This window comes from Vombatus ursinus, unplaced genomic scaffold (genome assembly GCF_900497805.2).
Source record: "Vombatus ursinus unplaced genomic scaffold, bare-nosed wombat genome assembly UNPS02014863.1, whole genome shotgun sequence".
In the NCBI taxonomy this organism is placed as follows: domain Eukaryota; kingdom Metazoa; phylum Chordata; class Mammalia; order Diprotodontia; family Vombatidae; genus Vombatus; species Vombatus ursinus.
In genome coordinates, this window is record NW_020954641.1 from 30,739,047 (window position 1) to 30,763,467 (window position 24,421).

At 40.5% G+C, this 24,421-nt stretch overlaps 1 protein-coding gene across 2 annotated transcripts in view; it reads left to right on the forward strand.

Moving 5' to 3' along the window:
* Window positions 1–2,974: 2,974 nt before the first annotated feature.
* Window positions 2,975–24,421, forward strand: part of LOC114027725 (proton-coupled amino acid transporter 1-like) — a 30,139-nt gene continuing 8,692 nt past the window's right edge. For both annotated transcript variants that reach the window (XM_027841816.1, XM_027841817.1), the window contains exons 1-7: window positions 2,975–3,276; window positions 7,617–7,707; window positions 8,611–8,699; window positions 13,453–13,548; window positions 17,771–17,855; window positions 20,747–20,965; window positions 23,294–23,392. In XM_027841816.1, coding sequence (XP_027697617.1) covers window positions 3,065–3,276; window positions 7,617–7,707; window positions 8,611–8,699; window positions 13,453–13,548; window positions 17,771–17,855; window positions 20,747–20,965; window positions 23,294–23,392 — 891 coding nt within the window. In that variant the 5' untranslated portion in view covers window positions 2,975–3,064. The remainder of the gene's footprint in view (window positions 3,277–7,616; window positions 7,708–8,610; window positions 8,700–13,452; window positions 13,549–17,770; window positions 17,856–20,746; window positions 20,966–23,293; window positions 23,393–24,421) is intronic.

Consider the following 24,421-nt stretch of genomic DNA (forward strand, 5'->3'; position numbering starts at 1 on the left):
TGGTTATTGATAGGGAGGAATCCTAATGAAATTGGTGGTTGGGGGTCCAGTGGGTCTAGTTATACCACTGTATGAGCTCGTACTCTTCCTGTATTTTCCTAAACAGCAGCCTCCATGTCCTCATGGTTTTGTCCAGAAGGGCGGGAGACCCAGGAAAAAAAAGACTCCCAGTCAGTGCTGTCAGGCACTAAGTGTGCCAGAGTCTGGTGAAAATATTGAAAAAAAAAATCACACACCCCCTTGGTGAATTCCAGAGGGTAGCAATTAGTGTTGCAAGTGCCAGTAGTAAATCTTTGGGTGTGGTGAATCCAGGAATGTATTTGGGGAAACAATTTTATCTTGGTTAGACCAGGGGCCTGCGTTCATTGCATTTACTTTCTCCTGGCTAGTAAACCAACATCCATCTCTTCATTAAGATTAAATGCAGTAATGGCAGCAAATTTATGTAGCATTCCAAAACACCTTTCTCACATGTTGTCTGTGTACTAGGGTCAGAGTTATCTCCATTTCACAGAAGAAGAAAGTGAGTCAGAGAGTAGAAGTAATTAACTGAATGTCACACAGCTAGCATCAAAGTCAGGATTGACCTGGCTTTCTGACTCCCAATCTAGTGCTCCTTCCATTGTATCCTGATACCTCTGAGGGTCCCTTCCTCTCTGAGGCTGACCCTGTTTCCTCACCACTACTGGAATAGACATCAGGTAGTAACTGTTCTCCTGAACTGTCTTGAGAACATGCAAATATTTGCTAAAGGGAACCTGCACGATAACAGCAGTCCTTGTACCTCCAATACAAGTTTTTGTTAGACCTAACAAGCTATGTCTCCAACTCGATGAATGCTTTTTATGTGTCTATATTATTTAGAGACTCCTTCTTGTAGGTAGAAGAAATATGGACTCATATCTTCTTCCCCCTACCCTCACTGCCCTAGATCCTGTTGTAGACAGATTGAGAATTTAAAAACTGGTCTTTTAATCCCAGTTTTTCAATAAAGAGTTGCATGATCTTCAGTAAATCACTTTATAGGCTGTGGAGCTAGAAAAGACCTTAGTTATTATCTCTGCAACTCCTTCATTTTACAGCTTGAAGTCCAATGAAATTAAGTGATTTGTCCACTTAAGGGCAAATGAGGAAATAAGTACAAGAGACTGGAGCTGAATCCAGGTCCTCTGATTTAAAATGCAACATTCTTTTCTACTCTACCACAATATTTCTCTGTAAAATCAGGTTATTGGACTCAATCTTTCTGGTTCATTATAGTTCTGTCATTCCATGTTGTGGTTGGAGGCAGCAGGATAGAACAGAATGAACATTAAATTTGGAGTCAGAACACGAAGGTTATAGTCCCAAATCTGCTACTTACTACTTGTGTAAATTTAACCAAGTCACTTACTTTTTCTTGGCCTCACTTCTTCATCTGTAAAATGAAGGGTTGGATTAAATTATCTTGAAAGACTTTGCTAGTTCTAAATGTGATATTTCTTTCCGGCACTAGGATTCACTTGTGTTTTTTGAAGTTACAGAAGTAAGAAGTATGAACTGTCCTTCCTCATCACTGGTATAAAGCTCTTTGTGATTTTTTTTTTTTTTGGCATTTTGACTTTAGGCAAGGAAGTAGGTGAGATCTGACCTAAGAATTATGTGGAAGAAGGACACTCTTGTATAATGTGGATCAGATGAGTGGGGAAGAAAGCGAGATTCCCTTAAAGAGGCTGAAGGAGCTCTTCCTTTTCCCATTGAGATCTACTTTAAATTGTTATTTTTTATTATTATTTTTCTTTTTTTGGGTGAGGCAATCGGGGTTAAGTGACTTGCCCAATGTCACACAGCTAGTACGTGTCAAGTGTTTGGTCTGAGGCCGGATTTGAACTCAGGTCTTCCTGACTTCAGGGCTGGTGCTCTATCCACTGCACCACCTAGCTGCCCCTACTTTAAATTGTAATATCCTACTGCTCTCTAATGGCCTAATCTGATGTCCCATAGGTACAAAGCTAAGATAACTCCTCAAAGATTATTTAGTGAATCTGGACTGAAACCCAGGCCTTGGGGGTACCATTCAATCAACCAATTATCATTTTTAAAGCACCTACCTAGTGTTAGGCTCAGAAGGAAGAGCTGAAGATAAAAAAGGGAAGGAGTCTCTGCCTTTAAGAACCTTAACTTCTCCTGAAAGTCAGGGAACATGTCCAGAGGTATGTGTCAATATAAGATGTTTGTGAAATAGACAAAAAGTGATTGGCAGGGGTGGGAACACTAACAGCTGAGGGAGTCAGGAAGGGCCTCATGTACAAGACCTTTTGGTGCTCTTGGAATCTCTTATTTCTTTCAAGTATCATCTTCCACATGAAATCTTTCCTAATCCTTTTACCCGCTGGTACTCCTCCAATTTTTGCCATTCAGTTGTTTTTCAGCCATTTCTGAATCTTCATGACCCCATTTGGGGTTCTCTTGTCAAAGATACTGAAGTGGTTTGCCATTTCTTTCTTCAGCTTATTTTACAGGTGAGGAAACCAAGCAAACAGGGTTAAGTGACTTGCCCAGAGTCACATAGTTAGTGTCTGAGGCCAGCCTCTCCCAATTACTTTGTATTTATTTTATATATGCCTATATACATACATGTTGTTCTATTTATATCTCTATCCTCTAGAACAGTGTACAGCACATAATAGGTAGTCAATAAATACCTGTTGATTGTTTCAGGAGAAGCAAACTCTAGGTTTGGCCTCCCGCAAATCACTGCGGGATGTGGATGTGGGGTAGAAAAGCTGGGGACAGAGGGACTTTAGTCTAGTTTAGTTTAGGGACTTCTGGTTTCTCCTCATTAGGGCCCTGGGAGAGTCTGAAACCAAAAGGCACTTCCACTGGGTCTCTTCAGCAAAGGAGAATAGGTGTTAGTCCAGGAGAGTTGGGCGGGGCCTTATTTAAGCTCCTAAAAACAGCCTGTGAAGGCACAGTCAGTTGAGCTGTGATTGTCCATCTGCACTAAGCATCTGTTTACCTTCATACCAGGCACCTTTCCCATACTTTATCAATACTTTTAGAGCTACTTTTGGAGTCTGCAGTCATGGCTACTCCAAATAAAGATCCCATTTGGAACCTGGAGCTCAAGACCAAGGCTACTGTGACCTTCAGTTCTAGTCCAGTCAGCCCACCAGACAGCACCTGGAAGTTCCAGAACAAAGAATGTAACAACTACAGATCCAAGGAGGGGATCACCCCTGAGGGTGGGAGCAATGGCTCTGACCCAAGCTCTTACCAGAAGGTCAAGGGGATAACGTAAGTGGTTCATTTTGTCTTTCTTATTTTTGGCCTGGTTACTGTTCTATCTTGTGTTTGCAATAAATACTCTTTGGGTTGTCCTTTGGTTCTTCGTAGGTGGTGTTGAGAAGTAGGTGTATCTCATTCTCCCCATTTGACAAATGGAGAAATTGAGTTATGGGAATATTAAGTTAGTTGCAAAGCTAAGATCAGAACTCCTTGCCACTGAGGATCCGGTCTGCTTTGTAGACTTTGTTCTTCCTGGCTGTGCTGTCCCTATAAGGTCCTGAGTGCAGAGCAGAAACCCAAGCTGCTCTAAGAAAGCATCTAGGCCAGGGGTCCTTAACCTTTTTTGTGTTATAGACCCCTTTGGCATCCTGGGGAAACCTATGGATCCCTTCTCAGAATAATGTTTTTGAATGCATAAAATAAAATGTATAGCTTTGCTGACTTTCTCCAAGTCTTCAAGTCCCATATTCCATAAGAAGACTTTTCTATACCTCCTTCATCTTATTGCCTCCTCTGTGAGAGTATCTCCGATTTATGCTGCATGTATCTTGTTTGTAATTCTTTACCCATTATCTTTCTCCCATTAGACTGTGAGTTCCTTGAGAACAGGGATTATTTTTATTTTTTGACTTTCTTTGTATCCTCAGCATTTAGTACAATGCCTGGCACATAGTAGGTGCTTAATAGATGCTTGTTGACTTGACTTTTAAAATGAGTTCATGGACCCCAGGTTAAATTCCTGATCTAGAGAAAAATGGTACCTGAATTTAGGACCTCTCATGAGCATTAGGGAGAGCCTGGGGATTTCTGGTATTAATACTAATAGCTCAAATAACCTCATGAAGAAGGGAGAATAAATATTAAAATTGCCATTTTGCCAATGATGACAGTGAGGCCTGACTTTCCTACCCCCTTCTCATCAAATAAAAATTGTAGAGACTCCTCTCAGAAGGTCACTGGATTCTGGCTCCCCCTCTTCCCTTCAGACTCTGTCTTGGATCTATCATAAGTAGAAAAATAGGGTTTTTCTGGGGAAATGTTCTTTGTTTCTTATTCAGGGATTATCTAACAGGGTTCTCTTTGCATCTAATCTGTTTGAATTGATGCCCAATAGATAGAAGTTTGTTTTTTCAACACCTACACAGGCTGGTAACCTGCAAGGAAAGCCCCTGGGGCTGTGGAGAATTCAGGGACAGAGGGCACATTCCCCAAGGCCTGACTTGAGATCTAATTTAGTTCTGGGGCCTAGAGAAGTATTACCCAGGTAGTGCAAAATGACACTTGGCTGCTAGTGTGCAGTGAACAGGGGTGACCTAGAATCATGGATTGATAGCTCTGGAATGAACCACAGAGATCATCTAGTCGGTCCATCTCCACTTAACAGAGCTGGGGAGAGGAAAGACATTCATTGAGATCACACAGGAAGTGAGGGATCCATCCAAGATCAGACCCTAGGTTTCCCGGTTGCTAGTCCTGGGTTTTTTCTAATTGTTGCTGGAGAGGGTTAGAATGAGTATTTAAGATTAAGTATTCCCAAGAGAAACATATCAGCTCATTTTGAGCTCCCAGGCTCTTAAGTAAACATTTCAAAAGTGAACCATTTACCCTTTCTTAGTTGCAAAAGGAACCTGTCTCCAGCATGTGGTAACGCAGGGGCTATTTGGGTGATATCTCTGCCTATGGAAATAAAAAGGGGTATCTACTTAGCTGTGATCTGTGTTCATTGCTCTCCTTAACACTTAACAAGCTGAATAATTACTCCTCGGCCATTAGAGGATTTAGATGTATAACAGAGGGTCTGGGTTGCTAGGATAAAAGGAATCACTAAACTAACAAAAGAAATATGTTTTCTTAGCCCATGGTCAGAGTTCTCTACCATCTCTTCAGAAATACTATTTTTACATATGAACTGAAGCCCACTTCAGTTTAACTTTGCCCAAGTGGAAGGAGGCAAATGAGGAGAAACATGCTAGATATTTAGTTTTCAGCTAACAAAGGGTAAAGGCACACTTGTTGAAATTTTGTTTTTGGCTCAATTTGTCCTTACCTCCTGTTATGGGTTTTCCAGGAACACTACCAGTCTTCCACCTTCTGCCCCATCATGTATGTGTGTGTGTACGCTCAGGGAACAAAACTTAGGTAACTTTCAACAAATCACTTCCTCTTTCTGGGCCTTTGGAGGACAGCATAATGGTTCATAGAGGAAGTAACACTGAATTTCAAATCAGAGGATCAAAATTCGAATATTTGTTCTCCTTCTTACAACCTGGGTGACCATAGATATTTCATGTAAACTTCTGGCCCTCAGTTTTCTCATCTGTAAAATGAAGTAATTGGACCAGACAACCTTCAAGACTCCTTTCAGCTCTGATATTCCTTGTTCTAAGAGCCAGCTGAGTTCTCTTGTCCTACAGTATGTTCTCAGGTATCCTGCTATTCTGTCATGTCAACCTACTACACATGAGTTGGAGTGAAGCTTAACAGAAATCTCCACCCACTCAAACACACTAGGGTCACTCTTGGGCAGGAGGCTGGGTCTTTATTTTCACTGTCTGTAAACTGTGGGAAGCCTAAAGGCCAAAAGCGGCCATTTACTTGTACCTGTCACTGTTATTTCTCAATCGCCTACTCTGTTTGTACTGACTTGAGAACCAAGGCTTTAGGCCCTTTTCTTGTTTGTTTACAAATGCTAGGCCCTTCTGCTTCCTTCCCCATAGGGGGTCGTTTCTGTAGGTTGACCTGTTCTCAGAAACTGGAAATGGATTGCATGACATCCTAAGATCCCTGCCAACCGTAGGATTCTGGGACTCCGTACCTTTCTTGCTTCAGTGACCCTGTATCTCCCACATTCTAGTAAGATTGCTGCTTTTATCACAACCCTTTCAAGACCATTAGAGATTTCTTTTGTTATTGATAATAGCAGATAGTGTTTTTAAGGTTTGTAAAGAGCACCATAGGCCCTATCTCATTTGAACCTCATGACAAGCCTATGAGGTGAGAGGTACAAATAATATCTTCCTTTTCACATAGGAGGAAACTGAGGCTCATAAAAATGAAGTGATTTGCCTAAGGTACACAGTCAGTTAAGTGGTAGAACCAGGATGCAAATTCACGTCTTCTTACTCCAGTAATCTTTTGTTTGTTGTTCTTTTGTTCTCTTTTTCACCCTTCTGTACATACAACATGTGCTAATTCATTTATACAGTCTTTGTCCTCCAGGAGCTTGTACCAGGTAAGATAAAGACACACACACACACACACACACACACACAAACTATGATGCAGAATAAAACATGTTCTGCTCCCACACAAACAACTATAATGAAGAATAAAACATGTTCTGCTCCTGTTATGCACCTAAGTGCTATGAGGTCTCAAAGAAGGGAGAAGTCACTTCAGTTCCACTCCAGTGGAGAAGGAAGAAAATTCAGAGAAGGCTTCATAGACTAAACAGCTTTTGAATTGAACCTGGATGGGGTAGACGGAGAAATAAGATAGGAGAAGGTCATTCCAGGGATGAAGAACTCTGGGAACAGAGATGGCAAAGTACAGGATGCATCTAGAGGAAACTGAGTTCTTTAATTTAGCTGGTGCTTGGAGAATATTAGAGGTGTATGTGTGCATGTGTGTGTGATATGATGCAAAAGATGAAGAGGTAGCATGGTACCATATGTCAAGGGCCTAAAATTTCAGACTAAGGAATTTGGACTTTATCTTCAAGCAACACTATGCCATTGAAAAGTTTGAGCAAGAGAATAACATGGGTTTTGTTTTAGATTAATTTGCTTGTGGGTGCAGAATGGGCAGGAAAAAATGTCTTGTTCTTCTAAAATACCTGCAGTCCTGGGAGTGAGTGGTATAGAATATGAAGGCTATACTATATTTCCCTATGTTTGTTTTGCCTTCAATCAACACAGCAGGTCTAGCAGTCAGACCTGCAGTCACTCAGGTATATCTTTTTGTCCTCTTCAATCTCCTAAGGAATCGATTTATTAGGATATTCACCTGAGACCAATTCCATGGTCAGGTGATTCCCCACAGGACCTTTATTCTAAATGATTCTGCCTCTTCAAGGTGTCTCCACATGATTTGCAAGTTGGAATGCAATAGGATGTTCCTTCCACAGGGCTTTAGATGCCTGTGCTCTAGTTTCGGGGACAGAGCTCTAGTATAGTCAATGTAGTAATTGGCATCAATTCCAGATATTACAGGAGAGGACAATGGAGCTCACAGATTGCACCATTGGTACCACCTAAACCAGTTCTGTTGCTTTGTCTGCAACTACAGCCCAGGAACTGAGCATGGGGTACCCCTCCCTCCACACTGATTCTCCTTGTCTACTTTTGCAGATGGTTCCAAACTTTGATTCACCTGTTGAAAGGGAATATTGGCACAGGTCTCCTGGGACTGCCCCTGGCAGTGAAGAATGCAGGGCTCTTGGTAAGAGGTGTGGGTGCTGTAGGAGGGAGGAATATCCCATCACTCTGGGAAAGAGTTAGTGAGGGTGATGTCACTTTCATTTGTTTGTTTATTCATTCATTCATTCATTTATGATAATGAAATGGGAAAGCTTATTCTTTAATTGAACTTCCAAAGAGGAACTTGGGGCCTCGAGGTCACATGTGTCTCTCTAGGTCCTCAAGTGTGGCCCTTTGACTGAATCCAAACCTCACAGAACAAATCCCCTTAATAAAAGGATTTGTTCTGTAAAACTTGAACTTAGTCAAAAGGCTGCACCCAAGGACCTAGAAGACCACAGGTTCCCCACCCCTGGGTAAGACCCTTTTGGACACTGAGAGTGCCTTGAAAGTTAGACAGAACACTAAATCTTTATTAAACTAAGTTTAGGAAGAAATCATAGGGTATATTTGGCTGTCCCTGAAGTTATATCCTGAAGTGATACACTTAGAATCATAGAATGTCAGAACTGAAAAAACCCTTAGAGATCATGATTATCTAGTCTACTTCCTCCTTCCCTCCCCCATTTTTTTTTAATAAGATGGAATTAAGGCCCAGAGAAGGGAAAATCACAATGAGTTAGATGGATTTGAGCTAGAATCTTTGTCTCTTCCAGTCTAAGTCTGTCTTTGCTACACCACTGATAGGTTATGAACACATCCCTTTTTTTTTTCTTGAGGAGACTCAGAAACTTACTAGAGTTCATACCAGTGTCCATTTCATACAATTTCCTCTTCAATCTCAACATTTGCCTCTTCATTGGATCAATCAGATGGTTGTTTCCTAAGGATAAACTGTAACAATGTTGTCTTTGTTCAGCCATCCCTGCCTCTTATGGTTTTAATAACTACGTCTCCTTTTCTCTCCCCAAACCCTTCTCTAAAGATGGGTCCTCTCAGTCTGTTGCTCATGGGCATTGTGGCTGTACACTGTATGGGCATCCTGGTGAAGTGTGCTCGCCACTTGTGCCGCAGGTAAGATACACTTACTTCTCCCTATTCTTTTTTTTTTTTAAAGGCAATTGGGGTTAAGTGACTTGCCCAGGGTCACACAGCTAGTAAATGTCAAGTGTTTAGTCCGAGGCTGGATTTGAACTCAGGTCCTCCTGACTTCAGGGCCAGTGTTCTATCCACTGTGCCACCTAGCTGCCCCTACTTCTCCCTATTCTTGAATAAAAGGTTTTGTACTTTGGTCTATGTTCCTTGTGTGTATTGGTGTAGCCATGTTTCATTTGTCTTTCTGGTCTTAATGTGACATATGTATGATTTTTTTCAGAGCTTAAATGAAACCATTTCATTACTATCTGTTTCTCAAATAGAACAAAAGTTGTTGAGCCACTCCTACTTCAAGAACTTTCTAAAACATAGAAGACACAAAACTAGATCCCTGTCTAGTCACCAAATGTCTTACCCTTTCAAAGCTGTACCCACCTCTCTTCTACCGACTCTTACCTTCCCTTTTAGAAGTGAATAACTTATTGGACTTGGCCTAAGAAGACCTAGGTTTGAATTCTGCCTCTGACACTTAGTAGTTAGGCCTCTATTTTTTTATCTGAAAAATGGGGATAGTACCTATTGAATAGAGTTGGCATTTTTCAAAGAGCATTGACATTTATCAACTATTATTATTAGGTTTGTGCCAGACAAGAGATCAATTGAGCCTAGAATTTAGTATCCATGAAGGAGCATAGTATAATTGAAAGAGTCCTGGCCCAGGAACTAAGAGACTCAAGTTCTAATCCCAGAACTACCTATGTGACCTTTAGTAAATTGCTTGCTTTCTTTGGGCCTTTTTCTTACTTCTAAAGTGAAGGGTTGGAATACACAGAATATTCAAGGAGCCTTTCAGCTACTATATTCTATGATTCCACTAGTGGAACCACATCATATTTGGCAATTTTTCTCCATAAGGATTCTGCCCAGAGGTCTCATAGGCACAAATAGTGCCCTACACACCTGACTTTTGCCTGACAATAACACCTCAGTATAGTGAGCATTATTGTTCATCTTTCATTCACTATACCTCTATAGTTAGTGAACTCCTACCAAGCATATTCCTTAATTACTAGCCCCACTAGGAGCAAAGTGTCTACAAACCCCACCCACATCCCACTACAACCCTGCCCAACCCTTCCACTATACCCTCTGGAATTCCCATTTCATAATAAACAAACAACTTCATCCTAGACATCTTTCTCTCATGTTCCTTCCATCTCCTAGCCTTCATTGAGACCTAGCTTTCTCCAGGTGACACTGCATCCCTTGCTATCCTCTCCAGCATCAGTTGTACCTTCCCTCATATCTTCCAACACAGTGGTCCAGGAAAGAGAGTTGGAATGCTTCTGATTCCGCACTACCACTCCAGAAGATCTCTCTGCCACCATCATCCATCAACATCTTTGAGGTTCCTCCCTCTCTACTAAACTCCTAGAAAAAGTCATCTACCCTTCCTCCTCTTCCTTCACTTCTACTACCTCTACTTCTCCTTCCACCCAAAACCTCATAACTTCATCACTCAAATGAAACTTCTCTCTGCAAAGTTACCAATAATCAACCCTTGAATGCCATATCTAATGGTCTTTTCTCAATCCTCATCTTACTTGACTTCATTGCTGTATTTGACACAGTTGTCAACTAGCTCCTCCCGAATGTTCTCTTTCTTCTCTGGGATTTCCTCGTGTTGTTCCTGATGGGTTCTCTTCCTACCTGTCTGGCCACTCTTCAGTTTTCTTTGCTAGATCATATCAGAGCCACTAATCATAGGTTTTTTCCATTACTTTGTCCAGGCCCCCTTCTCTTCTTCCTATATATATTCTTTTGGTGACCTCATCAGTTCCCATGAATTTAATAACCATCTCTATTCAGGTCACTCCCAGACCTTTATGTGCAACCCAGTCTCTCCCTTAGTTTCTGTCCCATGTAACCAATTGCTTGTTGGGACATTCAAACTGAATGTCCTAGAGACAGCTCCAACTCAGCATGTACAAAAGGGAACTTACTACCTTTTCCCTCAAACTTATCTGTTTTCCAGACTTCCCAAATTTTTGAAAATACCACAATTCTTCTAGTCTCCCAATGTCATCCTTGACTCCTCAGTCTCCTGTATCCCACATAACCCATCTATTGCCAGTTTTTGCCCTTTTGACACCCATAGCATCCCTCCCATACGGCTACTTTTCCTTAAGTGAAGATCTAACTAGTAAACTACCTCTTCACTCACCTCCACTGGCTCCCTATTGCCTCTAGGATATAGCTTTTAGGCGCAGCTAGGTGGCACAATGGATAGAGCACCGGCCCTGAAGTCAAGAGGACCTGAGTTCAAATCCGGCCTCAGACCAAACACTTGACATTTACTAGCTGTGTGACCCTGGGCAAGTCACTTAACCCCAATTGCCTAAAAATTAAAAAAAAAAAAACAACTAGATTATAGCTTTTACTTCAATCTCCTTCCCCTGTCACTACTGTTAAATTCCCCATCCTTCACCCAATTTCATCTCCATCAACTCATCCCTTCCATCTGGCCTTATCTCCCCTACCCTGCTCAATCAAAATCAATTGACAAGTATTGATTAAATGCTTGTTCTGTGCCAGGCACTTAGGATACAAGTACAAAGAATGACACAATCCCTACTTGCAATGAACTTATATAGCTAATCATAATGATGATGATAACAATAATAATAGCTAACATTTATATAATACTTTACGGTTTTAGGTTTGCAAAACCCTTTTACAAATATTATCTCATTTGATCCTCAAAACAGCCCAGGAAAGTAGATGCTAATATTGTCCCCATTTTACAGATGAGAAAATTGAGGCTTAGGGAGGCTAAATGACATTTCCAGAATCGTACATCTAGTAGGTGCCTGCAGCAGGATTTGGATCTGACTCCAAGCCCAGCACTCTATTCATTAGGCTGTCTAGTTTCATCTCTTTAACTCTTCCAATTATTTCCCAATTTGCCAAAGAGAGATTACTGGAAGGATGGAGCATGATCTTGGGAAGTCCATATCACCATACTAAACAGTCTCAGTGTTCCTTTCACAAATCTAATTTTTTTTATGAACTGCAATTCACTTCAGTGACCCTGCTTTAGAGCTAGTCTGGTCTCTAACATCTCTAATAACTTTGAATCTTCAAGGAGTCAGAAAGAAGTTCATCTAGATCACCTCAAGACTTGGTGCCCTCATTCTATGGAGGTGACACACAGGAAATGAGCCAATATTTGGCAATTCCAATTAAACTCTCTTAGTTCTTACAGGGCCACCTTGTTCCCTGTACATGCCTCCTCTGCTTATTTTGCAGTGAGAACACATGCATATCTTTCTTTACTGCCTAGGGATTCAACTGTCCCCATATACACTCAGCCAGCTAGCAGTTATATATGCTACCTTAAGGTTTGCAAAGTGCTTTACAAAAACCATCTCATTTGATCATCACAACAATCTCTAGGAAGTAGGTACTATTATTCTTTACATTTTTCAAATGAGGAAACTGAGCCTGTGAGAGGTTTAGAGACTTGCCCAGGGTCACATAAGAAGTAAGTGTCTGAGAGCAGGATTTGAATTCAGGTCTTCTTGACTCCAAGTGTAGGGCTCTACTCACTGTGCCACCTAGCTGACTATGATTAACTGAAAGGAATTATGTTCTCAAATTTTCCTAAAACATTTTGACTAGATTTTGACTTTGCCCTTATCGTAGTCTACCTTGCATGATACTTACTGAAGCACATGTCTGCTGGACTCATAGGACTGTAAATCCCTTGAAGTCAAGGACTCTTTTTTTATACTTGCTAGGTAACAAAGACATACACAACATGTTTGTTCAGTTGTTTAATTGAATATAGAAAAGGTCTTTCCTGTTCTCTCATTCCTGGTTTCTGCAGCACATTAGTTTACTAAGTCCTTGCCTTACAACAAGCCTGAGGTAGAGAATGTGAGTACTCTTGGCTCCATTTTACAGAGGCAGGTGGTACAGTGGAAAGAGCACTGAATTTGAGGTCAGAAGATTTGAATTTAGGTTTTAGACTGCCATCACTCATAGTGGTCTGAACCCAGGCCACACTATTTCCCCAAATTGAGTTTGTATCAACCTGAATATGACCTGTAATTAATGATATCTTAAAGTGTATAGCTATAGATTTTTCTCCTCCTTTCAAAACGACTTAATTCATATTACAGTCACATTATTCATATATTTTTGTTGTTCAGTCATTTCAGTCACATCCAACTCTTTGTGACCCTATTTGGGGTTTTCTTGGCAAAGATACTGAAGCGTTTCCTTCTCCAGATCATTTTACAAGATGAGGAAACTGAGGCAAACAGGGTTAAGTAACTTGATCAGAGTCATACAGCAAATGTGTCTGAGACCAGATTTGAACTCAAGTCTTCCTGACTCCAGACCTGGTGCTCCATCTACTGTGCTGCCCACCCATCTAGCTGCCCACATAGTCACATGTTATTTTAAACTTCTCCTAATTCAATAATAGTCACCTCATAAAAGGGTGACTATTGGAGGGTAACATATTTTGACTATTATGGTTTGAGCTCTGTGACCCAGGACTAAGTCACTTCAAGAAACTGAGGCTCAGAGATAATCTGTAAAATACAGCCAATTATACTTCTACTATCTACTTCAGGCCTGTTATGAGGCAAGGGCTTTGTAAACTCTTTTGTGGTACAAAAATGTTAGCTGACAACTAATGTTTTGTATTGTCCTTTCCCCTCAGGCTACAGAAGCCCTTTTTGGATTATGGAGATGCAGTGATGTATGGGCTACAGACCAGCCCCAGCTCTTGGCTCCAGAATCATGCCCTTTGGGGAAGGTAACAGCAGGCACAGTCCCCTTGCCTGGAAGGGGACAAAATACCTTGGGGTTCTGCTGAGCCTCTTGATCTGATGGGAGAAAACGCTAGGAACCCAAAGAATTGTACAGGAGTTTTCTAGCTCCTAGATTGTAAGCTCCCTGAGAGCAGGGACCATGTCTTTAAACTATGTATCATTCTTAACACTTAACTTTGGATTTTATAAACAGTGGGTATTTAATGTTTGTTTTATGAAAATGTTTTTATGTCAATTACATATGGTTCCTAGGGAACTAAATTTGCCCAGTCTCTGCCCTTGTTCTCTAATAATAATAATAGCTAACATTTACATAGAGCTTACTATGTGCCAGGCACAGTGCTAAGCACTTCATAATTACTATTTCATTTAATCTTCACAACGATTCTGGGAGGCAAGAGCTATATTATCTCCATTTTACAGATGGAGAAATTGAGACAAATAGCAATTTTTTTAGTGACTTCCCTAGGATTACATAGCTAGTCAATATCTGAGGTCAAATTTGAATTCAGGTCTTTCTGAATCCAGGCCCAGCACTCTAGTCACTGTGCCACCTGGCTACCCTCTAAAGACTTCCAGCTCCATGGAAATAACTATTGACTTTTTGCTTCTTGGGTACCTACTCAAACAGGGCATCATGGGAGCTTGGAACAAAGATTTTTACAGAGACATTTGCAACCAGACTATATCTCCACAGGCAGCCTGTTCCTCTTTGGATCACTCTAATTATCAGGAAATTTTTTCTTTACATCTTACCAACATTTATCCCTCTGAAATTTCCTGTGATTACTCCTAGTACTGCCCTTTGGGGCCAAGGAAAATAAGTCTAATTCATCTTCCACATGACATCCCTTCAAAGACTTAAGCTCAGGGGGCATCTTTTCTCCTACATCTTCTCTTTGGAAGGCTAAGCACCCAGCCCCATCAGTCTTCACATAGCATGATCCCAAGACTCTTGGTCATTCTGGTTGCCCACTACCTCCTGTTTTCCAGCTTACCGATTTATTCAGTCATTTGATGTCCTACTCTTCATGACCCCATTTAGAGTTTTCTTGGCAAAGATACTGGAGTAGTTTGCCATTTCCTTCCCCAGCTTACCGATATCCTTCCTAACAACATTTTATAGAGACAAGTGACTTTATCAATCTCCATTCAAATGTAAGAAATGCCAATCTCCTTCCATACACTATGCTATATTTGAGCGTGTACACGGGGAAGTGGCATAGTGGATTGAGTGCTACACTTGGAATCAGAAGGCCTGAGTTTGAATCCTGCCTCAGACACTTGCTAGTGTGGGCAAGTCACTTAACCCCTGCCACTCTTAGTTTTTCGTATCTATCAAATAGGGATAATAATAGCACTTATTTTACAGGATTGTTGTGAAGACTAAATAAGATAATATATAAGTAACTTTACAGACCTTCAAGTATTGTATCAATACTGGTCATATTTATTATAATAAAAAGGAAATTTCAGTAATCTTTCTGCCCCATCTCCAGGGAACTGAAAGTCTAGATTGGGGGTTCTTACCCTTTTTTTGTCCTAGACCTCCTTGGCAGGCTGATGAAGTCTATGGATCCTTTCTCAGAACAATATCTTTAAATGCATAAAATAAAATACATAGGATAAAAAAGGAAACCAGTTAAAATTATCAAAATTATTTTTCAAAAAATTCACAGAGCCCAAGTTAAGAAATGTTGGTCTATACTGTACTCTGGTGCCCAGAACTGAATGCAGTAGTCCAGATGCAGCCTGATAAGGGCAGAGTACTGAGAAATGTTTCTTCCTTATTCCTAGAAAACTTTGCTCTCAATGTCACCTTAGATCACTTATCATACTATTTCCTGCCTCTTTGTGAGATGAGCTGCATGTCCAGTCCTCTATTGTGAGATTGATTTATTTTTCACCCAAGAAGAAAGCTAAAATTTAATCCTATTTGATTCAACCCAGATGCTAACCTGTTCAAATTTTTTAAAATCCTAACTGTCATCCAGTGTGTTTGCTCTCCCTACCAGTTTTGTGTCATCTGAAAATCTGGTAAGCATCTATGCCTTTATCCAAGTCATTGACTTAAAAACATCAAACAGCACAGGGTCAAACACCTATGCTCCATTAGGGACTTCTTTCTAAAATGAAATTTAACTTTTAATGACACCCCCCTCCCATTAAACAATCCATCTAAAGGTCTAGCCTTCATCTCCCCATCTTTGTCATATGAGTAGTATAAGAGACTTTATTTTAAAATATAAGTAAAACTCTTTTTACAACATTACTCTTTTCTACTAGTTTATTACACCTGTCAAACAAAGGAACAAAGTTTGACTGGCATCACCTGTTTTGGATAAAGTCATGCTAGTTCTTTGTAATCAGTGTTCTCCTTTCAAGATATTCACTATTCATCTCTTAAATAATGCATTCTAGATTTTTGCAAGAATGCCACGTCAGTCTTACTCACCACTAATTTACAGAGACTCCATTCTCTTCTTCTTCATCTTTTTGAAAATCAGTACAACAGTTGCCAATGGTATCATTCCATTTCTCTGCAGCCTTTCAATGATGACTGATAACAGCTCAGTAATCAAATCTGCCAGTTGTTTGTTTTCTTGCTTTTGGTATCAGAGGATGTAGTTCATCTGGGCCAGGTGACTTGAACTCATCGGGGCAACTATTGCTCTCTTGGTTTATCTCCTATCTTGGGTGTCAACTATTTGTAGCCATAATTATTCTTTCCAGTCCAAAGATCTTTCTCCTTCTTAGGAGTAGCTTTGCCTTCTCTCTGTCACTCTTTATCATAGTTTCATCCACCCTGAGCAATGACTCAATATAGCTTTCTTAAAAAAGCAAAACTTTGTCGTTTTTGTCATCCATAGTCTTTTTCACCAGCCTCAGCTCATTCAGAATTTTAGCACTCATTACAATTCTTACAAGACTAGGTTTTGCTTTTTCTTCATCCTGTTACTTGTTAGAATGTAAGCCCCTTGAAGGTAGGGACTATTTCATTCTTTCTATCCTGAGTACCTAACATCTAGTAAGTGCTTAATAAATGCTTACTGATTGATTACTTGTTCTTGCTTCCAACTTCTTTATGTGTCTCTAAAATCAAAGTTAGTTGGAGAGTTCCTCCTATATCCTCAGTGAGGACTTTCTGCAGCTTGCCTTTTCCTTCTTCACTGGAACTGTTTCTCTTTGTGTCCTCAGATTTCATCCTTAAAAACTTCCCTTTCCTCCTAGGCTAACTTGTCCTTTAGGATTTTAGCCAGTGACATACAATCCTTCCTTTAAACCCTTTGAAATCAGTTCTCCCAAATTCTGGGATATAGGTCAGATTGTAGATTTTTTTTCCTCTCCTCTATCACAAACTCTAAGATAGAAGTAACTTCCCCCATTCAATGTTTCCAACTCCTCACAGTCTGGCCAGCTCCAATTAGCCTCCTAACCTCTTCTAGTTGCCCTCAAACTAGTAAGTCCCACTAGTAAGGGCCCCCATGGTCCCTGTTCTTCCTTATCCCAAGCTATAAAGGATTTAGAAGTCAAAACTCAGGCCAGTTAAAGTAAGAATGCCAAATGTTGTAGAGATAGAGCTTCCTAGGGTATAGTCATCCTACCTCCAGAATTCCATGGTCTTCGTTCTGAGATAATCCCCATCAGAAGGCTTGGAAAGGTAACACTATCAGATGCCCAACATTAGGGTCTTCCCTGTAGCTGGTTAGGTTAGACCTAGCCTGTCTCCAGGCAAGGCGTGGTGATTAATTGGCTTCATGGGTTTAGACCACTGCTTTCCTGTCTCACAACTTTACTATTCCTTCACTGGTTTGATAGCTAGAGCTATTAACAGTTGACAACTGGCAGACATGGCTTTGGCCAAGCAAATGCATGGCTATTGCCATCAGACAGACACCACACTGAACACAACAATACTGCCCTTGTTGATCATTTGTTGAGGGAAGGGGTGGAGTACAAGAAGTGTCACCTGATCATAAGGAATGTATTGTGTCTCAACCTTTTAAAAATGCACCTTTGGTAGGCCTTTTCTTATTGAAACATTGTTATTATTAATGATACCTGAAGAAGGTTAATATGGCATTATCTTGGTGGCTACAGTGGGGGGGGCTTCAGTAGAGGACTTGGGTATGAAATTTGTATAAGAAAATCTAAATGGACATTATAACTTTTAAAAGCAGCTGTGTTTTTCTGTCTTCTGTCTAGGCATGTTGTGGTTTTTTTCCTGCTTCTCACTCAATTGGGATTCTGCTGTGTATATTTTGTTTTTCTGGCTGATAATTTAAAGCAGGTAGGACTTTTCTTGCTCTTGTTTTGATGAAACTGAGAAACAGAGTTGCTTAGATTCAGACTTCTTAGCAAATGCAAGGCCTCAGAGGCATACATCTAACCAGAGCACTTGTCTAATCTTGATATGTGGCCCTATGTCAAAGCTAAAACTAGGTTGGTTGGGGCCTAGAATTTTAGAGTTGGGATGAATGAATCTTAAGAGGTCTAAGCCAAGGGTAGGAGACCAATGGCTTTCAGGCCTTGGGCAGACATTCACTGCAGTCTTTTGGCATTATTACCTAAATGAACACAAATTAGGATGCAATTTCAGAACAGTTTGAATTTAGAGTGAATAGTTCTGATTTTCTAGGATTTTATATAACTTTTTAAAATTGCATTAGTCATTGCTATGGTAGTAGTAAGACAAAACTGTTTCACTATTATTTAATAGCAATAACAGCTCACATTTTATGTAACTTTTTTGCATTTGCTATTACACTTGATCCTAACAACTAACCTGTGATGTGGTGCAATAGTATTCCTATTTCTTAAGTGAAGAAACTGAGTGTCTCTGAGTGGTATTGCTTAGTGGTAGAAGCTGAAGCTTAGCCCTAGATCTTTTCACCACAGATGTAAATATTCTTTTTTATACCATAGCCACTCAAAGAAACTCTAGGAGCTCAACATTTTTGCCACTTTTGAGGAATTCTCTTGATCTATTAGGACAAGCATATGCATCAGTTGAGGTTGGATGACTGTAGGTCAAAAATAAGAGGCCAAACTGAAAGAAAAGAGATTTATTAGCATGCTGATGACAAATTCAGATTCCTAGGATACAGGTTTCTATTAACCTTTCAGGTCCAGTTAGTGTACACAGCCAATCAGCATTCTGTGGCTACTTGAGATAGAAAATTACAACATTTCACAGGAGAGGAAAGGGTAGAGAAATAGGGGGATCTGTGAAGGAAGAAAAGGGAAGTATTTAGAATGCAAGTGGAAGGATTTATTATCAGAAAAAGAAAACTTTGTTCAAGGATAAGAGACAAGGGTGAAGAGAACAAATACTTTTACACTTGTGAAAGAAGTCCTTTTAGAGAAGACTGTAGAGTACCTAATCCAAGGCCAGCAATTAGTTGTTACAACAGTGGATGAGATCATCTACCTTACTATGTTGTTGCACAGAGGTTGGGGATTTTCTAATATTAGGCCACTGTACAGCTGAAAGATTTCTATATTGTTAGTCCATCCAGATGTTGCAAAATAATTGTGGTACTTCCCCACTCCTATCTCTACCTCCATTATACACTCTAAACTCTACAACTTGTGGATCACAGATAACAGGGGCTTACCAGCAAGACCAAAGTCAGATGATGACAGTGATGTCTGAATCACTAATCAAGTTCCTGATTTGCAGGACTGCATTTTCTTGGATGAATCATTTAACCTTTCTAGAAGTCAGGTTCTTGTCTGCAAAAAGACAGGGTTGAGGTAGATGACCTCTAAGTTTTCCTCCAACTCTTAAATCCTATAATCCTATGAATAAGTAGACACATAAAAAGTAACTAGGTTGTACTTGATTCCTTGACAATTTTTTTTGATAAATCATAGAATTAAGAACCAAAAAGAACCTTAGCAATTACTTGGTCTATAGATTTAAGGGAGGCTATACAGTACAGTGGATGAGCCCTCACATTGGAATCAGAGAGCCTGGGTTCAAATCCCTTCTGACACTGACCTTGAATAAGTCATTAGACGGACCTTGACCTTAACCTTGATAGACTTCAGTTCCTCAACTGTAAAATGAGAGGTTGAACAAGATGACCTGTAAGATCCCTTCCAACTCCAGATCTATGATCTCATTTTGTGAAGTCCGGGGAGGCTGTAACTTGCCCCACGTCATACAAGTAATAAGTGTCAGAAAAGGGATTCAAACCCAGGCCTTCTGACTTCAAAGCCACTGCTGCTGTGCTAAGAGAAGTAGCCTTAAAATCTAAGTCCTTTGACTTCAAATACAGAGCTCCCATCGCTAAACCAAATCAACAAATTTATTGAGAATATAAATTGGGCAAAGTGTGATTTTTGTGTAGTAAACTCCCTGAGAGCAAGAACTGTTTGATCTTTGCCTTTGTATCTCTAGCATAGTGTCTTACATAGAACACATAGTTAATTCTACATGTACTTCTACCTAATATGTTAAGCATCTACTTCTTACTCAGCCCTTCCCTAATAGCTGTGGGCAATATTAAGAAACATAATACACAATTCCTGACTTGAAGGAGCTTACAATTGAGTTCATATTAATATGAAGAGTTGAATAACAATGTAAGAGTTCAGAAACAGCTCAGGGTATTGTTAGATGTCACAAAGTGATATGTAATTAATTGTCCAACGAATAGGACAGGTAGTAAGGAAGTTCAGAAGAGCTCTATGTGCTAGAAGTCTTAGAGAAGTCTTCCTAGAATAGGCCAGTAGGTGGGACTTGAGCTAGACTAGGGGTGGGGAACCTGCGGCCTTGAGGCCACATGTGGCCCTCTAGGTCCTCAAGTGCAGCCCTTTGACTGAATCCAAACACAGAAATTCCCCACCCCTGACCTAGACTTTGAATGATGGACAGGTAGGATTGAGATATGAAGGGACTCAAAACAGTAGGTAGAGTATTTGAGGTAGCAAGAATTCAGAGCAGCAAGAATATGGAGGTGGGAAAGTATGAGTCACTATTGGAGAATAGTGGATATACTAGTTTGACTGGAGCAAATCTGGAAGGGTAGGCTAGACTCAGATAATGGAAGACCTAAATGCCAGGTTGGGGAGTTTGAACTTTGTTGGTAATGGAGAGCCTTAAAAGAGTTTTGACCAATTTTTGACCTGGTCAAAGGATTATTTGGGAGATATACTTCCTATTCCTCTTATCAGGTGATAGAAGCAGCCAATACAACTACCACCAACTGCTATAGTAATGAGACTGTGACCTTGACACCTTCCATTGACTCACGACTCTACATGCTCAGCTTCCTGCCCTTCATAGTGTTACTGGTATTCATCCGTAACCTCAGAGTCCTGTCCATCTTCTCCATGTTGGCCAACATATGTATGTTCATCAGCCTGGTTGTGATCTACCAATACATTGTTCAGGTATGTGCACAGACCATGGTCATAACCTCACTGGGGCCTTTAACACCTAGGCTTCCAGATGGAAGTTCTCTCCATTGTCACCATCCCAATTATTTACAAAGTGATAAGAAAGATCCCTAAGGACTTTGGTAGTATCTGGAATTTCAGGAAAAGTAATGCATCTTGGCATCATCGGATGGCTGCCTGAGACCTTTTTTCATTTGTTGATCAAAGAAAGAAGAGTAGAAGGGAAGGATATCTTCTGAAATTCCTGTGTCCCTGTTACTGGATGACTGAGCAATCAATCAACATCAGATCAGTCAGTGCCAGGTCTAATTGATTGTTATTCCAGCTTTCATGGGGTGGTATACCATGCTGGCTAGTCTGATGTGACATGGAGGGAAAGAGAGGCTTGACTTCATGGCGCAGGATTTCAATAAAAGGGACCACATCTATCTATAGAGTGCTATTCTCTCTTGAGTTCCAGTTCAAGATAAACAACTGCCTCTTGGACATCTCCTCCCTACTATGGCACTTGGAACACAGCATGTCCAGAACAGAATTCGTATTTTCCTCAAAACCCATACCTCTTCCAACCCCACCCCTTTTCACTGGACACCACTGTTGCCAGCCACCAAGGTTACTACCTCTAGAGCCATCCTTTCTGTGTATCTTCACAATATCTCTCCCAACCATTCCTGTCTCTTCACCCACACAACTTAAATAGTTGAGGCCCTCATTATTGTACACCTGGACTATTACAATATACTTCCACTTGGACTCTCTGCTTCTAGCCTTTCACCTCACCAATTTATCTTTCACAAAGCCACCAAGCTGATATTACTAACAGATCTGTCCATGTCTTTCCCCTACTCAAATCTTCAGTGGCTCCCAGTTGTTTCTAAAATAAAATTCAAACTCCTCAGCCTGGCATTTAAAACTGTCTACACTCTATCTCCCATCTACCTCCAGTCTTTTTTTTGTTCATATTACACCCTTCTCTCACTGTTCTAGTCAAACTGGCCTGTTAACTATTGCCTGTAGATGACATCATCCCTTTGCATAGGTGAGCCTCTATCAAGAATGTATTTCCTCCACCTCAGGAAATCCCTATCTTCTTTCAAAGAAGATCAACTATCACATCCTACACAGGGCTTCTTAATTTTACTCCTCCCTTGTCCCTCCACCTCACACCAATATTAAATATTCTTTCCCTCTTCAAATAACTTCCTTCTAAAAATAACTTTAAATAAGTTTACTTCTTTATAGCTTATATTTACTGACTTGTGAACAGATTAGATCCCCTTTGTAGAATGTAATTTCCTTGAGGATAAGGACTGTTTTATATTCCCAGGGGGTAAGCATAGTGCCTTGCACATTAATGAATATTTTGCTTGAAGTGAATTTAGAGATAGCAAGTGTTAAAGTATCCTGCAAAACAAATTTGGAAAGGAAGTAGTTGCTCACATTTCATCTGTGCATCATTTCTGCAGGCAACCCCAGCTAACAAAATGCTACCTCTTTCCTCTCCATAAGGCAGTTGTAACACTACTTCTGGATGAAGTGATAATAATATATAACATAATAATAACTACTGTTCATAGTGTTCTATAGTTTGTAAAAACACTTTGTATAAGTAATAGCCTCATTTTCATTTTGTGAATTTAGAAACCAATGCTCAAACTGATTAAAAAGTTTGTCCAAAGGCCCACAGATGGAAAATGGTAGAGCTGGGGCTTGAATCCAGATTGATTGAATCCTAGTTCAGTGCCATTTATATAACACCCCAAAGTCTTTGAGAGCTTGAGCCTTAAAAACTCCCTAAAGAAGAGGAGAACTCCTCCATGGCTCTCTGAGATTACCTGAAGGTCCTCTTCATCCCAGCACTTCTCTAATCTCCTCCTCTGTTCAGCACCATTGCTTAGGACTGTCCTTTTAGTCCTGATTTATGTCTGTCTTCTTCTTTCCTCTCCAGAGGAACCTGTTAAACTTTCCTTCACAAATCAGTAAAGAGTGGTGACCAGGAACTTCATCATTTTATTTAGTTAGACACACATTTATTAAACACCCTCTACATACAAACCTCTGTCCTGGTCATAGAAAAAAATAAATACAATAATCCCTAACCTCAAGGAACTTCCATTCTGATGGAGGATACATCATGTGTACAGAGAAGCAAATATAAAATGATTCTAGGAGGAGAGAAACCACCACCAACTTCTCGAGAACAATACTGAGGTCAACTTAACTTTTCTTTTCCTAGAGTTTCACAGGACTATTCACAGGGTTTATCTGCTCTGGGAGTCATAGAGCTTCTTCTCATCCTAGCCTCATGTTTTTATCTTTCAGGATATCCCAGATCCCAAAAACCTACCTCTTGTAGCTGATTGGAAGACCTACCCTTTGTTCTTTGGAACTACTATTTTTGCATTTGAGAGCATTGGTGTGGTAAGGTTTGAAGTGACTAGCAACTTCCTGGGACCATTGATGGATGCTTGGGGAGGAGGGTGAGACTCACTGTACTTATCGTCCTGACAATTGTTGTTTGTCCTTCATTCTCGTTCTAGAAGAGGACCGTGACATCAGGGAGGTGATGCCACGACATGCAAGTGAATTGGATTTAAGTGAGGGAGGGCTGTGCAAGGTCACCAGCCACACTTTCTCCTCCAGAGCCGTCTGGGTCCAGTGGCTAGATATAGATCAGGATGCCTGGAAATGGCCCAGGGTACAGTGGGGGACCCTGGCCTTTTCAAGCTAAGGTCTTTAACAGGTCTCAATTTGACTGAGGCAATGCCTATTTAGTGATTAAGGTTTAATAAGAAATGAGGCAGAGAATGGGCTCTTAACCTAGTCAAAAAAAAAGAGATCTAGGAAGGGAAGACCCTCTGGGTTTCTGGCCAATTAGAAACAATTGCTATTTACATTCACTCTGAGCTAATCAGTTGGGCTTTGCCTGGGACCTAATGTTGACCAATGAATGAGAGCTGGGCCTTTTAGGGAAGGCTAGAATAATGCAGTCAGGAGACAGAAATTTTGACCTATAGTAAAACTGAGGTAGGGGGACCAGGAAAGGGGCTGGAGTGTGTCAAATAAGGTAGTTTCACACATTTAGAACCAAAAGAGACCTTAGACCAGGTCTGCACAACATGTGGCCCACAGGTCAATTGTAGCCTGCCAAAGGATTTTGGGCAGCCCATGAAAAATGTAGAGGATATAAAAGAAAGCAAGGATGTAATGAGTGCTTTGTCCATGCCCCACTTAAACCACCTTCCACTAGTCACTATTGACTACTGTGTCTTGCGTACCTAACCTATTCCACTGATCCACCACTCTATTTCTTAGTCAGTACCAAGTAGTTTTGATGATTGCTGTTTTAAGCAATTTAAGATACACTTTGATACAATTTAAGATCAAGGTGGCTAGGCCACCTTCCCTTGTATTTCTTTTCATTAGTTCTCTTGATATTCTGGACCTTTT